This window comes from Megascapheus bottae, chromosome 15, assembly GCF_031878675.1.
Source record: "Megascapheus bottae isolate mThoBot1 chromosome 15, mThoBot2.hap1, whole genome shotgun sequence".
NCBI lineage: Eukaryota > Metazoa > Chordata > Mammalia > Rodentia > Geomyidae > Megascapheus > Megascapheus bottae.
Genome location: NC_143523.1, coordinates 25,775,763 through 25,792,663, shown reverse-complemented (window position 1 = coordinate 25,792,663; position 16,901 = coordinate 25,775,763). Strand labels below are relative to the sequence as shown.

The following is a 16,901-nucleotide window of genomic DNA, read 5'->3' as shown; positions in this document are numbered from 1 at the left end:
GATCCCAGAAGAGGCTCCTTCCTCATCATCACGTTGTCCCAGGTGTCCTTTTCAACAGGAACTGAATGGCACCTGTACACATTGCTCATCATTGAGCTCAGTGAGAAACAAGAGTCAGGTGCACTGGATACGGGCATTGTAGCCAACCTTAATGGTGCTTCTCCTATGAACTGTCAAGCAACCACTCTATTACTTGATGTTCTTCTGACGAGAAACCTTTAAGGTAGTTGTCTCCTTTGTTCTAAAGAAGGAAATTAGCGTCGTCTCGCTACAAGTAAGTGGGTAAAGTTCACACAACTTACCAAGGCAATGTATCTGATGTAACTACAGAAGGCACATGGTCTTCCCACACGTCATTCTGCCTGGCATAACATGACTCAATTTCTGAAACGCAGTGCCTCCAAGATGCCAAATGCCTCCTCTGTCAGGTTTTTTTGGACTGTCCCTAAGGAAGCACTAGCAGTCGGGCAGTTCAAACAGCAGAGATTTACTTCTCAGAGTCTGGAGACTGGAAAGTCCAAGATGACTTGGAAATCCAAGTCAAGGCGCTGGCTGGTTTGGTTCCTGGCGAGGTTTTGCTGTCTGGCTTGCGGCAGGCAGCCTTGTCTTCTGGCTGTGTCTTTCACATGGCGTGGATAAAGCTCTCAATGGTATCTCAAGTTATAAGGGCACTGACCCCATCAAGGGGCCCCCCGCTCTTTTGATCTCATTTAAACCCAATTACCTCCCCAATATCTCAAAAGTATGGAACTGGAACAATGGCAGTCATAGTAGTAGGACCCAGAAACTTATTAGACACAAAAATTCTCAGCCTTCACACCAGGTCTACTGCAAAGCAATTCATTCATTCATTCATTCATTTTTTTTGCCAGTCCTGGAGCTTGAACTCAGGGCGTGGGCACTGGCCTTTAACACTTTTTTTGTGTAAGGCTAGCACTCTGCCACTTGAGCCACAGCGCCACTTCCACTTTTTCTGTTTATGTGGTACTAAGAAATCGAACCCAGGGCTTCGTGCATGCTAGGCAAGCACTCTATCACTAGGCCAAACTCATGGCCTCTGACTAAGCAATTTCTTTGAACAATTCTTACAGCTGATTTAGACAATTCTAAATTTTGAGAACTACTGAGCAAACTATACCTGAAGAATACTCCTGGCCTTATATAAACAGGTATGTGAACAAATACATTTTAGATTTCATTAAAACTAGTTTCAGCTGTGTAATAACCTGGACAGCTTGGCTGCCAAATTGTTTTGGTAAAAATGCTTAACCTGCTCTACCATCTGCGTGTGGTTTCATCCTTGTGGTCATTGACTACGGGCAGGGGAAGCTGATGTCATACCGTGGCTACCACCTGCATGTGATGCTTACCTTTAGAAGCTCAGCCCCACTGAAGGTGGAGTGCTCTCTATCAGCCCCAAGTGGAGAGTAAATACCATGCTGCTATTAAACTACTCTTAGCTCTGTTCACTGAGTGCTGCTGACTATTGCAGGGGGGTTGTTCAGGGACCCCCAAAAGGGCTGGGATATTACAAAAGGGAGTTTCTATTGCTTAGCCCAGCTATTGTTATTGCAACACTCTCCACGAACCAGGCACAAAATACTACCCAGAAATCTATGTTCCACATACACCTGAGGAGCACTGGAGTAATAATGACACAAACACTTGTCCCTAAGTTGTTGTTTTTTTTTTTTTAAATGATGGCCAGGCCGGTGGCTCATGCCTGTAATCCTACTCAGGAGGCTGAGATCTGAGGACTGAGGTTCAAAGCCAGCCCAGGCACAAAAGACTGTGAGACTCTTATTTCCTATTAATCACTAGAAAATAAGAAGTGGGGCTGTGTCTCAAGGGGTAAGGCGGTAGCCTGGAGTTGAAGAGCTCAGGGACAATGCCCAGGCCCAGAGTTCAAGCCCCGTGACTGACAAAAAAAAATGCTGAACAAATTGAAAGTCAGAGCTTGTTAAGATCTCCAGATGACTTGACCAAATTCCAAGACTGTGTTTGCTTAGAGATTTAAATGAGAATTTTCACTTGAGGACAATCCATGTATTTGTTTTACGTTATTATATGCTAGTGCATATACATAATTAGAAACCCAGTATCTTTGATCCCAAACTTTAAATTCAGCAATCTGCTTCCCTTCTGACCCTTCCAGAATCACCTTTCCTCTTCCAGGTGGCATTCACCTGGACTCAGCTCTTTATAGGTTCTCTTGTTGCCTCCAGTGCTCAGAACTAGCTGCCCACACATCTTAGGTGCTTAAAGATCTGAGCTCTGGGCCGGGAGTTTATCCTAGTGGTACAGTGCTTGCCTACATGCGTGAAGACCCAGGTTCAATTCCTTGGTACCACATGCATAGAAACAGCCAGAAATGGTGCTGTGGCTCAAATGGCAGAGTGCTTAGGCCCAGGACTTGCAAAAAAAAAAAAAAAAAACCCAAAAACAAAAAACAAAAAACCTGAGCTCTGTTCCTCACTACTCAGGAGAGGGCAAGGCTAGCCTTCTGGTGAGCAGGCTCCAGCTTTGAATAGAGCCTCACAAGTAACAAAAAACTGTGTTTTCTTCTGGAGAACAGAACCAGGTACAAACTGGGCACCTAGAGATCACAACTCTCTTTCTTGAGGGATACACCTAGTGCTGGTATAACACTTATGAAGTGGGGTATATAGACACCTATCACCATACCCAGCTTGTTCTGTTGTGATGAGTCAAACTGTTTTAGTTCAGCCTGGAACACCAGTCCTCCAGACCTGCCTCCCACACAGCTGGGATGAGCACTTAGCTATTGGTTGAGAGGGAGGTTCATGAACTTTTTGCCCAAGCTGGTCTTCAACTTTAGCCCTCCTGACCGCTTGAGTAGCTAGGATTGCAGGTGTGAGCAACTGGTGCCCAGCTCTGTGTGTGTGTGTGTGTGTGTGTGTGTGTGTGTGTGTGTGTGTGTTGGATACTTAACAGGATTTTAGTTTTAAGTTTTGAACAACAAAGCAGAGGCCTGTGCATGCAAGGGAAGTGCTATACCACTGACCTACCTCCCAGTATCCTCCTTGAGACTTAGTCGTGGCCTCATAGGAAGACAGTTTTCTAATAACTGATTAAAAGCTCCATCAGAGTGTTGTTTGGCCAAAAACGACATGGCCAGTCCTGAAGTAATCACTGTAAATAGAGAATGGAGAACTGCGATTCAGCAAGCCTGCATCATGTGACCACCCCTAAAAATGGTGGAGTAGGGGAAGAGCAGTATCCCTGTCCTACCTACACTGACTGAGCAGGTGCACCACAGAATAAGGGATAGAAGGCAAACAACACCTGATAGAAGGCAAACAACACCTATCCTAATCGAGCCCGGATTCACACTCACTGTAGTTTAGATACATTTGGATACAGTAAGAAAACAACATACACCCATGTAAAATTATGAACTTTCACACATTCCAGATTGGAGGGGCTTCTCTCCCTCCTTCCCCCCCCCCTCTCTCTCTCGCCCCTAGGTAGGGGAGCTTATGGGTAACTCAGGATTTAGTTTGGTTACAAGTGTTATCAGGAAGTTTGTGGCTTTGACAAGGACAGGAAGAATTTCAGAATACAAAGGTCTTTCTAGAGGGTAAGAAAGTAACTACTCGAAGACTATGGCTGCCCTAGACTCTAAGAGTGCTTTTGGACAAAGGGAGAATGCTGATGCCCCCCAGTCTCTCAAAACTCAGGCTGAGGTTTCTGCATAGAGAAATGGTTTTGCTGGGGAACTGAGTTTTACCTTTTCCACCAAACCCCACCCCACGCCACCAGAAAAGAGAGCTTCAGGAGAGATTTACCAATACTTCAGTCCCTTCCTGTTTACTCAAAACCTGCTTCAATCTGGCATAGCTCCTGCTCCCTAATCTTGTCTGTTTCATCCTCACCTCCAGACTTTCCCTTGCTAGGCAGCCTGTCCACTCATCACTACCAGGCTTTCTTCCCAGGGTCCAGCTCCAGGCCTGTCTTCTCCAGCTCTTCCTCATGGAGCTCTTTCTATTTCAGCTCTCTGGGGCTGCTTTCTATTTCAGACGCCTGAAGCGTATGTTGTCTAGTTGGGAGTTGTTGTGGTATCTGCAGTATAGTTTTAGTACAACTTTGTTTATTGCCTTTTCAGGCAAGCTATGCCAGAATTCTCTTCACAGGGCAGGGCAGGCTGGGTGGGAGACTTGCCAGACCATGTAAGGGTCTGGATGGGAGGTAGAGTTTGAAGCCATCCTGGTCACATGTTCCACATGGCACCGTAATTCTTGTGCTCATAAAACATCCCCAGTGGATAAGCAGTAACATGTCAGCGAGTGCTTATTTCTTTTGGAGGGTCCCCATGAGACAAGAAGTCTCCTAGCTGTAGACTGCTGGGCACCATGGACCCTAAAAACAGGAGCCAGAGGGAAGGAAGGAAGGGAGGGAGGGAGCAGAGCTTTCAGCCCATCCTGAGGCAGCAGGACAGGTAGAGGAGGATGTCAGCTATGACAACAGCTATACACAACCCGCAGACCACCCCCACACTGCAAGCTGTTGAGGCTGCTTCTCCTGCATTCCCTGTGTCAGCTGCTTCTGCAGATTCTACTTCCTCAGCCAACTTCCGGAGCACTGAACATGCCAAAGTGGGGAGAGCAGAAGGGCCACCAGGAAGGGAAAGGGCCGAGGAGGGCAAGGACAAATAAGGAAGAAATCATACACACAGGCTTTTCATAAGAATTTTATTTCTCAAAAAAGGGAGTAGGGGTGGGAAGAAAAATCCAAAGTATTAAAATAATCCTGTAATCTTTGTTCTGGAGGAAAAGGACAGGATGACAAAATAATTCATATAAAAATTTCAGGCATAATTGCTGTAGACAATCCTCCCATTGGGTAGAATACCCTGGAACTTGTCTCTAGTGTCTGCAGCTCTGGTTACAACTGTGTTAGGGGCCCGTATGTCTCCCAGTTCAGGACAGGCTGCAGGAATCTGAGATGTTTATTCACCTACCCCACAAGTGCAAGCACACACAGGCCAATCTTCCTGGTGGAAATAACGGTTCATTCGGTCCCTATGTCTGCAGAGAATCCTAAGTAAAAAAGACCGAAGACGACCACGTGTGGCAGGGAGGAAAGGAAATGTGGAAAAGTAGGAGGGAGGGGCAGCCTAGTACCTATCAACTGCTGAGAGACTTTACCTCACTGAGGTGATGAAAAGCGGCCAGGGTTTCCCCGAAGGAAACCGGGCTTCTGTTTCTATCATGGGAGAGAACTGGACTGAGTGAAGTGAAGGCCCCATCTGTAGCCCTCACTCTCTTTACTGAAGACGGGAATAGGGAATGGAGAATGACAAGACTGCCAGTACCAGAAGTACCGAGGTGCCCTTCCCAATGGGCAGACCCTTCTAGGGGTGGAGACAAGGTGTGGCCTACAGACTAGTAAAAGGGTAAAGAGCCCTCGGAACATTCCTGGTTGCTGCTCTCAGTTGGTGTTTCTTTGGGGAACAGGAAGGTTCTCATGAAGGTACTTTAAGCTGCCATGCTCGGAGAAGTCTGAGACCACGTGGTCTTGCCCTCTAAGGAGCCACTTGGTAGTAAGCAGTCCCTCCAGACCCACAGGCCCCCGGGCATGGATCCGTGACGTGCTGATTCCCACTTCGGCTCCTGCAAAGAAGCATGGAGAAAATAGGGCTCTTTCCACACTCTGGTTTTTGTCACCAGACCCACAGCACAGTGCTTCATTCTCCTTACAGAGCATTCTCATTCCCTGCCAATTCCTCTCCCATCCTTTCCAGGCCACCTGGAGTCCCTCTGTCCCCATGAGACTCTGCTTCAGTCACTACAGTCACAGTATGTGATGTGTGGCCTTTCCTGCATACTTTATCCCAGTGCATTCTGATAGCCTTGATGTGTGGCCATCAGTTTAGCATCTCATTTATGTATCACATTATGACATTTGGGCTGGGGAGGGACGAGGGGACAATCTTATTATTGTGCCCAAGCTGGCCTCCACCTTCCTGAGTGCCTGGGATTATTCCTGGCTTTCCTTACATAATCTTAAGAATCTTAGACATCTTAACAAAATCTTAATATTCCTTGAAGTCTCAATATACAGGCAGATGTTACTAAATACATGAACAGTTATTGTTCATTTCCTCTTTTGCTCCTCGCTCAGGTTCAGGAGACGAGAGAGGTTTCCTGCATCTGGCTCAGTGCTCCGTGCTATATGAGGAGTGGATCAGCACCACTCAGGCTCCGACTTCAGAGCACTGCGACCATGAGACTCTGGGCACATCACTAATTTCATCCCTCAAGCTTCAGCTTTACCCAGCTAGAAAACTGGTAAAGAACTATTCATTCCTTTCTGCAGAGCCCACTGAGAGAATGCAAGCGATGTGGCGATGTGTTTGGCACAGTACTGGGCACAGTGAAAGCTCTGCAAATATCTGTCACTATCCTTTATGTGCCTTATGGGCCAGCATTTTGGGCTGTGGCTCTAAGCTGGTGCTGGAAGGATGATGGAAGGTTCTTTTGCTTTTCTCTCATCCTGGATTCCTACCTAAGTGTCAGCACACTCTGCTATGTGGCTATTTCCTTTCAGAATGTGATCCAAACATCAGTGCAAGTGCTGTGATAATTACACCAAAGCCCCAACAGGACAGAAAGGAGATCCAAAGATGAACTGTCCAGTGACTAAGAATGACTGGGGAATTTCCCTTTAATAACTGTTAGTGTTCCAGTGAGAACTGCTGCTCTGGGCAGATTATCTATTTAAAAAGTTCAAGGGATTAACATGTTTAAGCTACTGAAATAATTCTCATGTGTTCACCAAATGCATCATAAATGTCTTAATGGATTTAGTATAAAAGTACCCTAGGACAACTAGATGGCCTAAATAACCCATACTCTATAGAGCTGGCAATTTCATAGATAATGGAAGGAGGGAGAAGACTGCTGTAGGCCTCACCTTGAACTCTTGAGCTCTTCTGTGTGTGTGTGTGTGTGTGTGTGTGTGTGTGTGTGTGTGTCGGTGCTGGAGAATGCGCACTATACATCAAAGCCCTCTACTTATTGGTTTTAGATGCTGGAATACGGTTCAGTGTAGTCTTGTCCTGTTGTGCAGTTCCTATCTCAGAGGCACCCTGGCTGTGTCACTTTGAAGCAGTTATCTGCAGTGGCAAGGGCTGTCAAGGGACTGTGGCATGTGTGTCCACTGTGATCTGTGCACATGGACAATATGGGTTCTGCTTATACAGGGGTAGGGGCAGTCTGAACACCAGTTGTGGGATTGGGGTCAAAGTACTTTGTGGCTTTGACTCCTGTCCATGTATGACAAAGGAAATGTAGGTAACTAGACTTCTTCTCCCTGCCCTGCCTGTCTGTTTCTTACCGTTTTCGTCATGTACAAGGTGGCACAGGGGAGGTGTCTCCAGCTCATCACCACCCTGGGACCATAGGTAAGTCAAAAGGGATTTCTCTTTCCTGGCATGAGTCCCTCTTACCCAGTCCAAAGCGGTAGCCATCAGAGAAGCGGGTGCTGGCATTCCAGAATACACAGGCACTGTCCACATGCTGGAGGAAGAACTCTGCTGTTTTCTCTGCAGAGTAGAGAGAAACTGAGTTAGAATGACCCATGGAAAACATCCCTGCTTCTAGTCATTCCTCATTCCCCTGGGTTCTGCAGGGCAACATGGGAAAGCACTACTAGCAGGCCCAGAGGTGTGCAAAGACAGCCTCTGTGCTATGCTGTTTGCAAGGACATTACCTTGCTTACGTGGTATTCAGGTACATGAGGATGAAGCGAGATGGCACTTGGGAGCATCCATAGTAGGTGCTCAGTAAATGCTAGCAGCCATTATTGGTAGTGTGGTTAAGTTCTCCAATGAACTGGTTGTAAGTACCTCTTGGGCCTTAGCTTCCTTCACCATCATGCCTCAAGACCCTGACATCTGAACTGTCCTTTGTACATTATCTGCTTGTATGTTAATACACATGTTATACGCAGAACTGGTTTACCCTCCTGGGTCTTGGTTTCCTTCGCTGTGGAATGGGCTTTTTTAACTACTTGGTAGATAGCTACAGGGATGCAGATGACAAGGCCTTGAACACACACTTCACAGTGCAGCCAGTCATCCCTGCCCCGCCTTCCTGATGGACTGTGGGGCAAAAGAAAGCAGCAGCACACATGAAAGCACTCAGCGAAGCACCCCGATTGCACTGGTGTGTGGGACTGTTTTCCTGCAGGACCCGAGGCCTGAGAGCTACAGACCATCCACGGATCCGAAGTGGACAAAGCTGAGGCTGGCTGCAGCGAGCACCGGCACACTGACCATTCTCCGTGACGATGACATCCGTGTGGGAGCTGCCGTACTTATGGATGTGATCGATGGCTTCCTGGATGCCATCTACCACTTCAATGCATAGCTCCAGGTCCCCATACTCTGTCCGGAGTGACTTCACTTCTGATGGGCTGAAGGTCAGGTAGGAGGCAAACTTGGGGCCCGCGTGAATTTTCACCTGGAATAGAGGGAGTCCAGGAACCATCGCATCAACACTACAGAAACAAGCAGGGTGGCCTGGGTACGAGGAGACCATGATGTATCCCAGAGCAGCCCTGGGGGCCTGAAGGGCTGAAGTAAGCCTGCTGCTTACTGCCAGTGTGCCCTGCTGGGGGGAGGGCTTGCTGGCCACTAGCCAGCCATGGGCCTTCAAGCAGGCTGAAGCAGAAGCATTTGAGTGTTACACGTGTGCAAGACATAACCCTTCAACTTCTGGCATTTGACTAAAGTGCCCATTCCCTGCAGTGCAGAAGCCAGCTACTGGACTCACAAGCCCTAGGGGTTGTGGTGATTTTGTGCAGGTACTCAGACATGAACTCAGGGCCTTGTGGTCTTGCTCAGCTTTTCACTCAAGGATGGTGCTATACCAGCCATATCTCTGGCCCAGGTTTTGCTGAAAATGGAGGTGGAGTGTCATGGACTTCAAACTTCAATGTTCCCAGGTATCAGCCTCTTGAGTAGCTACATGTGAGCCACTGGTGCCTGGTTTGCTTTTGAGATAAGCAGAGCTTGAGATAATGCTGCAATCTGTGGCTCCCTGTCAGGTTTCCAGCTGGCTCAGTGAGCTCCAGGCTGGGCACTGCCCCTGCTCTTATTAGGAGTGCAGGGGTCCTCGGCTGCTTGCTGACTGCCCCGGCACAGGGCTGCCGCCATGGAGGCCTTGCTGTCTCATACTACTCAGGACATGGTGCATGCCCCTTTACCTTTGGGTAAAGCTCCTGCCTTGATTCCAATGCTAACAAATGGTGTCTGACTTGTCCTCGTTGCTTTGAGGCCCTATCTCAGATACGTTTCTGACCTGGAAACCCCACGGTCTCCAGGACTGCAGCCCAATCATGTTCCCCATTCCTGAGCAAGTCACAGCAGGCTTTCCCTCCTACACACAAAGGCATTGTGCTAATTTATTTTGGGTTGAGGCATTTCAAGGCAATCCTCAGTTTGATGACTGAGGATAGGGAGGGCTTGTTCACATTAGGATCAGGATTTCAGTCCTGGCCCACAGAGAGCTTTCCTCCTATCCTGTCCAGTTCACTGGTGTCTGGCACCCATAGTTACCCTGCCAAGGAGCCGCTAATGTAAAACAGGAGCCCAAATGTGAGGGATCATGTGATCGAACTTTCTTTGCTGTCAGTTGCATTTTCATTTTTCAAACAATTCTTTTACATCTTCACTGGGGCCATGTCTAAGCAGACTAGAGCCTTCATTTCCAGAAACAGAATGGAAAGGAAGAGGCATGGAAGAGTCAAAGCAATCAAGGCTAACGGTACTTTCTCTACTGCTACACCTGCCTACATGATTCTGTACTGTGCCATGGCACTGGACATCCAGCTGGCCACTTCCTATCTACAGGAAGTTTAACATATTATCCACTTGCTTTGAGAACTTCTATTACTTCCCAGTTGTGAATATAGGACAGAGCACACATTTATGGTTGATATTCTGGATTTGGTGTGTTTACAACCTCAGTGACCTGGTACAAATACAGTCCACAAATAACTATCACAAATATCCCCAAATATCACAGCAGTTAAGGACATACTGATTATAGCGGGTATTTTGGGGGAGCACGAATGCATACACATTTTTGGTTAGAAAATGTTTCTGTACAATCTTCAAGTGAAACTCAAAAACGAATGTCTGCTTAGAAACATAAAGTTTGCTTCTATAATAACACATGGGCAGAAAGAGAGCCCTCAGCTCATTCCATCTCACCTTTGACTCTTGTGGCGCAGAAGGACCTACTTTTTTTTTTTTTTTTTTTTTTTGCCAGTTTTGGGCTTGGGCTCAGGGCCTGAGCACTGTCCTTGGACTTTCTCAAGGCTAGAGCTCTACCACTTGAGCCTCAGCAACACTTCAAGCTTTTTTCTATGTAGGTGGTACCGAGGAATCAAACCCAGGTATTCGTGCATGCTAGGCAAGCACTCTACCACTAGGCCAAACTCCCGGCCCCAGAAGGACCTACCTTTTGACGGAGGATCTGACTGTCCATTTGGCCCATCTACCAGATTGCCTGAGGGCGGGGGCTATGTCTTACCCACTCTGCACTTGACACAGAACTTCATATGGAGTCCAGGCTTGAGACTGCGTTAAGTGTCTGCTCAAGGAGGCATCCTAGTTGTGGGGTCCCAAGTCTCTTACCTGCTCCACTCTCAGCATATCAATGACCTGGTCGAAGAGCGGTGTCCTCAGCAGATCCCGGTGGATCAGCAGTGTTTCCAGAGCATTACAGGCAGCTGGATATTCACATTTAGAGTCTCGGACTGAAAGGAGAAAAGCAGTCCTCAGGCAAGGAAGGTTTCACTATCTCACCCCTACTACGTGGTAGACTTTGTCCAGCTCACCAAGTCTGGTGACCTTGTCTACACTGGCCTCTGAATCCACAAACATGTGGCAGATCCCTTCGCTGTGTCCCATCACTGGAATCCCCTTCGCAGCTTTCTGGATGTCTCTGACCAGCTGGGAAGAGCCTCGAGGAATGATTAGATCTATCATATTGTCTAGACGGCAGAGATCTTCAACTTCTTCTCTAGTATTCACCTGAAGGGGGAACAAATCAAAAGATAAAGATGCTACTTTGAGTTGACCAGCACACACCTATCATTCCAGTAGTTAGGAGGCTGAGGCAGAGAAGATTGTGAATTTGAGACCCGTCCAGCCAGACTTTGTCTAAAAAAAAAGTATGTAGAAGCTGTAGTTCAAGTGGTAGAATGCTAGTCTTGAGCACATAAGCTCAAACTCAGTGCCCAGGTCCCGAGATCAAACCCCAGGACTGGCACACACACAAAAAGGAATAGCAGCTTCCCTTTATGATCAGTACCTGAATATCCTGAGGACTATAAACTTATTCTACAATCAAGACTAAAGCCTGACTGCAGAAACTGAAGTGACATCCAGAAAATGATAATCAAATTCAAGCTGCTTTGGTGCTGTCTCTGCAACAGAACACGCAGGTGTGCCCCTGCCCTCTCTGAGCTCAGAGTCCAGAAGAGAAGGGAGCACAGCCACACGACTAGCCATGACTCAGGGCTACAGAAGCATCAGAGGATGTTCCAAGTGTAGCCTGTGGAAGTGAAGACAGTCTCTATCAGTGCCAGTTGGGTCAGGAGTATGGCCTAGTGGTAGAATGCTTGCCTAGCATCCATGAAACCCTGGGTTTGATTCCTCAGTACCACATACACAGAAAAAGTGGGAAGTGGTGCTGTGGCTCAAGTGGTAGAACACTAGCCTTGAAAAAGGTGAAGGTTGCCCAGGCCCTGAGTCAAGCCTCAAGAATGGGAAAAAAAATCTCTTCAGTGACCGCTCTGCCAGTTCTCCACCTTCAGCCTCGAGGAAACCCTGGTCTTGCTGAGAAGCTGCAGCTTTATAGAACTTTTGCTGACAAGCCCTAAGGGGGAGACTGACTGGACGACTATATACTGCTTATGGCAGAACAGTGGGATTATGGGCATTTTGCTTTTTCTTCTTGATTTCTAATTGTGTTTCATGTGGTTATGTTACTTCTACAACAGATACATAAACATTTCTTGGCAGAACTTTATTCCACAGAGCCCCAAACTGGAAATAACACAAAGAAGTCACCACCGGAGGAAAGGATGAACACGTGGGATGTGACTAGAATATGACAATGCAATGAGAGGAAAACCATTGCTAGATGTGGTAATATGGATAAAAGTCAGACATGAGCAAAAGGGATATACCATAAAAGTACAATTTGAATGACTCCATTTCTGTGAAATTTAATCAAAGTAATTGAATGTGTCAGCAGTCAAAACAGTGGTTGCCTTTGGGTGGGGTTAGGGGATAGAGGACAGTAGCTGGGAAAGACAGAAGGGAGTTTGCTGGCATGCTGGCACTGGAGTGTATGTTGACATGGCTCATGGATATTTACGTGTCTATACATGGACAGGGTCACTGCAGATCTTCCATGGTACTTTAGGTTTGCTGTACTTAGGATCTGTATGTCACTTAAGATCTGTACATGTTACTTTAGGGAAAAAGGGAAGGGAGAGAAAAGGGAAGGAAGAAAGAAAGGAGGGCTAGAAAGAGGGGAGGGAGAGGGGAAGGAAAGTAGGAGTCTGTCTAAGCTAGAAAGCCCTAGAACTGGAATTCAAATCCCTAAAGTCTGAGCTCTGTCTAACCATTCTGCTGCCACGCAGAAATCACATTTCTGACACTGGCCAATCACTACGACTGGTTGGAGTCATTCTCCCAGCTGCCAGGAGAATCCTGAGGTGTTAAAGAAAGGGAGATCCATAGGAAAAAAGAGAAGGATCTGGAGGTGACCTTGGTCCACATCTGCCCACCACAAACAGGGTGGCTTTGGGTCTGCTTTCTTCCCATGGAGGAAATGGGTCCAGTAATTAATGGTGATTTCCTCACAGGACTGCCTGAGGACTCAGTGAACCACAGCTGTTACTATCAAACTCTACACAGTGACCACAGTGACAGAGGTGGCTCTACGATCGCCTTCTTATGCATGATGGATTATGACAAACTCTCTTAAAGTACACCTACTGAAATTACTCTACAGCACTGTTGCAACAAGAACCCAGGCCTTGTACTCAATGTCTATCATTCTGTGACTTAAAGAATGAAGACCGAATCAGCACCCTTGTTAACCAGCAAGGATGGGACACAGCTGTCTGGGTGAGGCCCACTGTCTCTGGCCTCATGACTGCAGGCTCACAGGATCTGCCCCACCCAGATGCCATGGGCTATTGAAGTGTTTTGGTCTAAGCTTTCTACCTGTTCCTTAAAACCTGCCTTGGCTTGCTCCAGACACCTACCAGCTGAACAGCATCCTTGACGCCATGGATGGAGAGTGCCTCTTGGGTGAGAAGGTGAAGAATCCGGTTGCTGTGAGCAGCCTCCTTCCCTCCTTTCAGTAACAAGCCATTACCACTTGCAATAGCCAAGGCGGCCACCTGCAGATCAATGGGAACAGCAGTGATCAAAGGGAAAAAGAGCAAAAACAATGCGTTTGTCCAGCACACCGTTTGCTATGCTCTCTTTTTCACATCATCTCAGTGAATTAAATAACTGCTTGCCCCACTTTAAACCCAGTCCTAGAGAGGGCAGTGATGCCCCAAGGACTCACAGCTCATCCGTGGCAGGGCTGGAAGCCAGACTGAGGGTCTGACTCTTAGGAGCTAACCTCTACAGCTCCCTCCGTACCACTAGTAATCTGGCCTGAGTTCAATGGCCAGAGCCATGCAGGTACCCACCCACCTTGGCCACCATGAGGCCAAAGAAATGTTTGCTTCATTCCATTCTGCCCATGCTGAGCAGCACCGCTGGGCGCGTTCTACTCTGATCCTGGAATTGCCTTTCATCTGTTTTGTTTGGTCTGTGGTGCTAGAGATTGAACCTAGGGCCTTACACAAACCTGGGAAGTGCTCTACCACTGAGCTACACCCCAACCTTCTGGTCTTGGAATTGTGTTGAGGGTTGGAATGCCTGGGACTAAGAGCGTGGGGAAGATTGGAGCTCCTATCAGCCCCTGAAACTGATGGCGGGGACTGCTGGAGAGGGAGCAGGTGCTATATGTGGTCTCTTGAGAGAAGGGCTAGTTACCTTGACCAAGCAGGTAGTGATACCAACCTGGTCACCCTAAGCCTGCCTGAAGCTTAACTTTTCTGAATGCTCTTTGGATAAATTTTTAAAACATCACCACAGCAGGCTAACAAGAACCACTGTGCCTGACTGTGACAGAAATAGTAACCTTTATAATGTTCAATTTCTTATACTATAAAATGGACACATATAATTCCTACTTTAGAATTACTAGAAGAATCAAGAACACAAAATACCTTAAGAACAACCTGACCCCTCCCCCTGAAAAAAAATAAATGCCTCTTTCTCTTCTTTGCAACAGTCTTTAGGAGAATTATATCCGATGCTAGGAACATATGATTCTAACCACCACCCTCCTCCCCGCCCTGCTCCCTGGGCTCTCCTTAGTCACAATCTCATACCTGGGGTAGACAGTCCGGGCGAGATTCAAAGATCACCAGTAGAACACCAATTGGGACAGTCACTTGTTCTAGTTCGAGGTTTTTGGCAATTCGAGTTCGACGTAAAACACGCCCGACACTGTCGTGTGAGGAGCCTGCGATCTGCCGCAGCCCGATGGCCAGGCTGTTCAGCTTGGATGTGGAAAGGCTCAGGCGCTTCAGCAAGGGGCCTGCCAGTCTCCCTGAAACAGGATTGAGGGGTTGTGATAAAGAGGCGGATCAGGGCAAGCTACAGCCATCCGCTTGATGTCTTACTGACCAGGTGACTGTATTTAGAAACAGACACGGATCTCAGGAGTCTCAGTAAGCTAACAGCCATGTGCCATTTCCACGGCCTTTCCTGGGGAGCAGTTTGGCAGTGTGAGCCATCATAGAAAGTGTACCATTCACACCGCAGGGCCAGCATTCCCAGTTCTAGAAGCTTATCATTTGCATTAAAGTCTGCATGCAACAAGGGCAATTACAAGCATTCAAGTAGGGAGACACTAGATTCTATCTCAGGATCCAGATGAGAGGCTTTAATAGTTATTATGCACATAATAAGCTGTGAAAAAGAAAAAGCAGGTACGACATGATCCTTGTACCAATTACTATAGATATATATGCACATGCACAGATGGCTCGCTGTAAAGTCTCAAGGGCAGTGAGTACCTCTATCTCTATTATTGTAACGCTTTATAATGAATGAATTACTCTTTTTTATTTTATTTTTTTGTCAGTCTTAGGACTTGAACTCTGGGTGCTAGCTCAAGGCCAGCACTCTATCACTTGAACCACAGCGCCACTTCCAGTTTTCTGGTGGTTAATTGGAGATAAAGGTCTCATAGACTTTCATGCTCGGGATGGCTTTGAACCATGATCTTTAGATCTCAGACTCCTGAGTAGCTAGGATCATAGGCCTGAGCCATCAGCGCCCGGAGAGTGAATTATTCTTTAAGTAGCAACACAGATCTATCTTTTTCTAAAATTCAAAAGTTATAGTGGACTCATATACAGAATTTTCTTTAAATTTTAATATACACAATGTAATTTTTTTTTTTTTTTGCCAGTCCTGGGCTTGGGCTCAGGGTCTGAGCACTATCCTTGGACTTTCTCAAGGCTAGAGCTCTACCATTTGAGCCTCAGCACCACTTCCAGCTTTTTTCTATGTATGTGGTACCGAGGAATCGAACCCGGGTCTTTGTGCATGCTAGGCAAGCACTCTACCACTAGGCCAAACTCCCGGCCCTACACAATGTAATTTTGTCTACACAACAACACACCACAAATCATTACTGTGATTAATACTGAGATGAAATTATTAAACAGAAAAACACTCATTATTGTACCAACTATTGTAATATACATATTAACCCATTTTCTTTACTTTCCTTCCCTCATGTGCTAAGAACTAAGTTTGAATTGTAGTGCATGTCTAATGTTGCATTCTAGGTTTTCATCTCACAGACTTTCCTGCCTGAGCTAGCTTCTCAGATCTTAGCCTCCTGAATAGCTAAGATTACAGGTCTGAGCTGCTATATATATATGTGGCTATATAGACATAGATATATAAACTCAAGGACTTGTGCTTTCTAGGGAAGTATTCTACCACATTCCAGTCCTATTTTATTTCTTAAAACACGTGGAAGTCTTATTTCAGCTCTCCTCTGGAGTTTATAGTCTTTCAAACCTTTGTCATATTAGAAAGTCAATGGCGGAGCTTCAAAAGGCTAGTAGTAGTATTTACCATGCACCGTGGGTGTATTTCTTCTGTAACAAGTTTACCTTTCATAGACATAAAAATTACTGGTAAAATGAAGAACAATAATGATAAATAAAACAAATGCTCTAGGAGCCACCCTTTACCCTGTGCCTCCTCCAAGTCCTTTTTATTGGCTAACAGGATCTCATCCCGCTGATCTGTCAACAGGTCTGCCAGATGATAGATGATTTCTGCTCTCTAGAAGAAAGGTAAACCATTGAAAAAACAAATAGCTACATTAATCCGCTAAGAGTACACACCAGAAGGCCCCAAAGTGTCAGACCTTGCCCTTAAAGCCAAAGTCAGCCTTGTGAACTCCTTTTACTTTCTCAAAATTATGTCCCACCATTGGACCCCACTTGGTTTCCAATCTCACTTGTTCCTTGTTTCTGATTCTCTTCTTTTACCATTCCGGATCAATGTAACTAGCAAACCATGGCCCAGCAGTAGGAGCAAGACAGATTATAAAATTTATCCATAAGACAGAGGACAGAGATGGCAATTAGTGTCATATACACATCTTTACAAAATTAGGACTGAAAATTTATTTACAAAATTAGGATTGAAAATTTATTTGTGGGCAAGTCTAACATGTAGCTTTTTCTTTTCTTTCTCTCTC

General features: G+C 46.4%; 1 protein-coding gene across 3 annotated transcripts in view; it reads right to left on the bottom strand.

Moving 5' to 3' along the window:
* Window positions 1-4,680: 4,680 nt before the first annotated feature.
* Window positions 4,681-16,901, bottom strand: part of Aldh18a1 (aldehyde dehydrogenase 18 family member A1) — a 32,622-nt gene continuing 20,401 nt past the window's right edge. For all 3 annotated transcript variants that reach the window (XM_090346177.1, XM_090346176.1, XM_090346175.1), the window contains exons 11-18: window positions 16,387-16,480; window positions 14,503-14,723; window positions 13,315-13,452; window positions 10,870-11,065; window positions 10,667-10,788; window positions 8,300-8,486; window positions 7,472-7,567; window positions 4,681-5,633 (exon numbers count right to left, since the gene is read on the bottom strand). In XM_090346177.1, coding sequence (XP_090202303.1) covers window positions 5,452-5,633; window positions 7,472-7,567; window positions 8,300-8,486; window positions 10,667-10,788; window positions 10,870-11,065; window positions 13,315-13,452; window positions 14,503-14,723; window positions 16,387-16,480 — 1,236 coding nt within the window. In that variant the 3' untranslated portion in view covers window positions 4,681-5,451. The remainder of the gene's footprint in view (window positions 5,634-7,471; window positions 7,568-8,299; window positions 8,487-10,666; window positions 10,789-10,869; window positions 11,066-13,314; window positions 13,453-14,502; window positions 14,724-16,386; window positions 16,481-16,901) is intronic.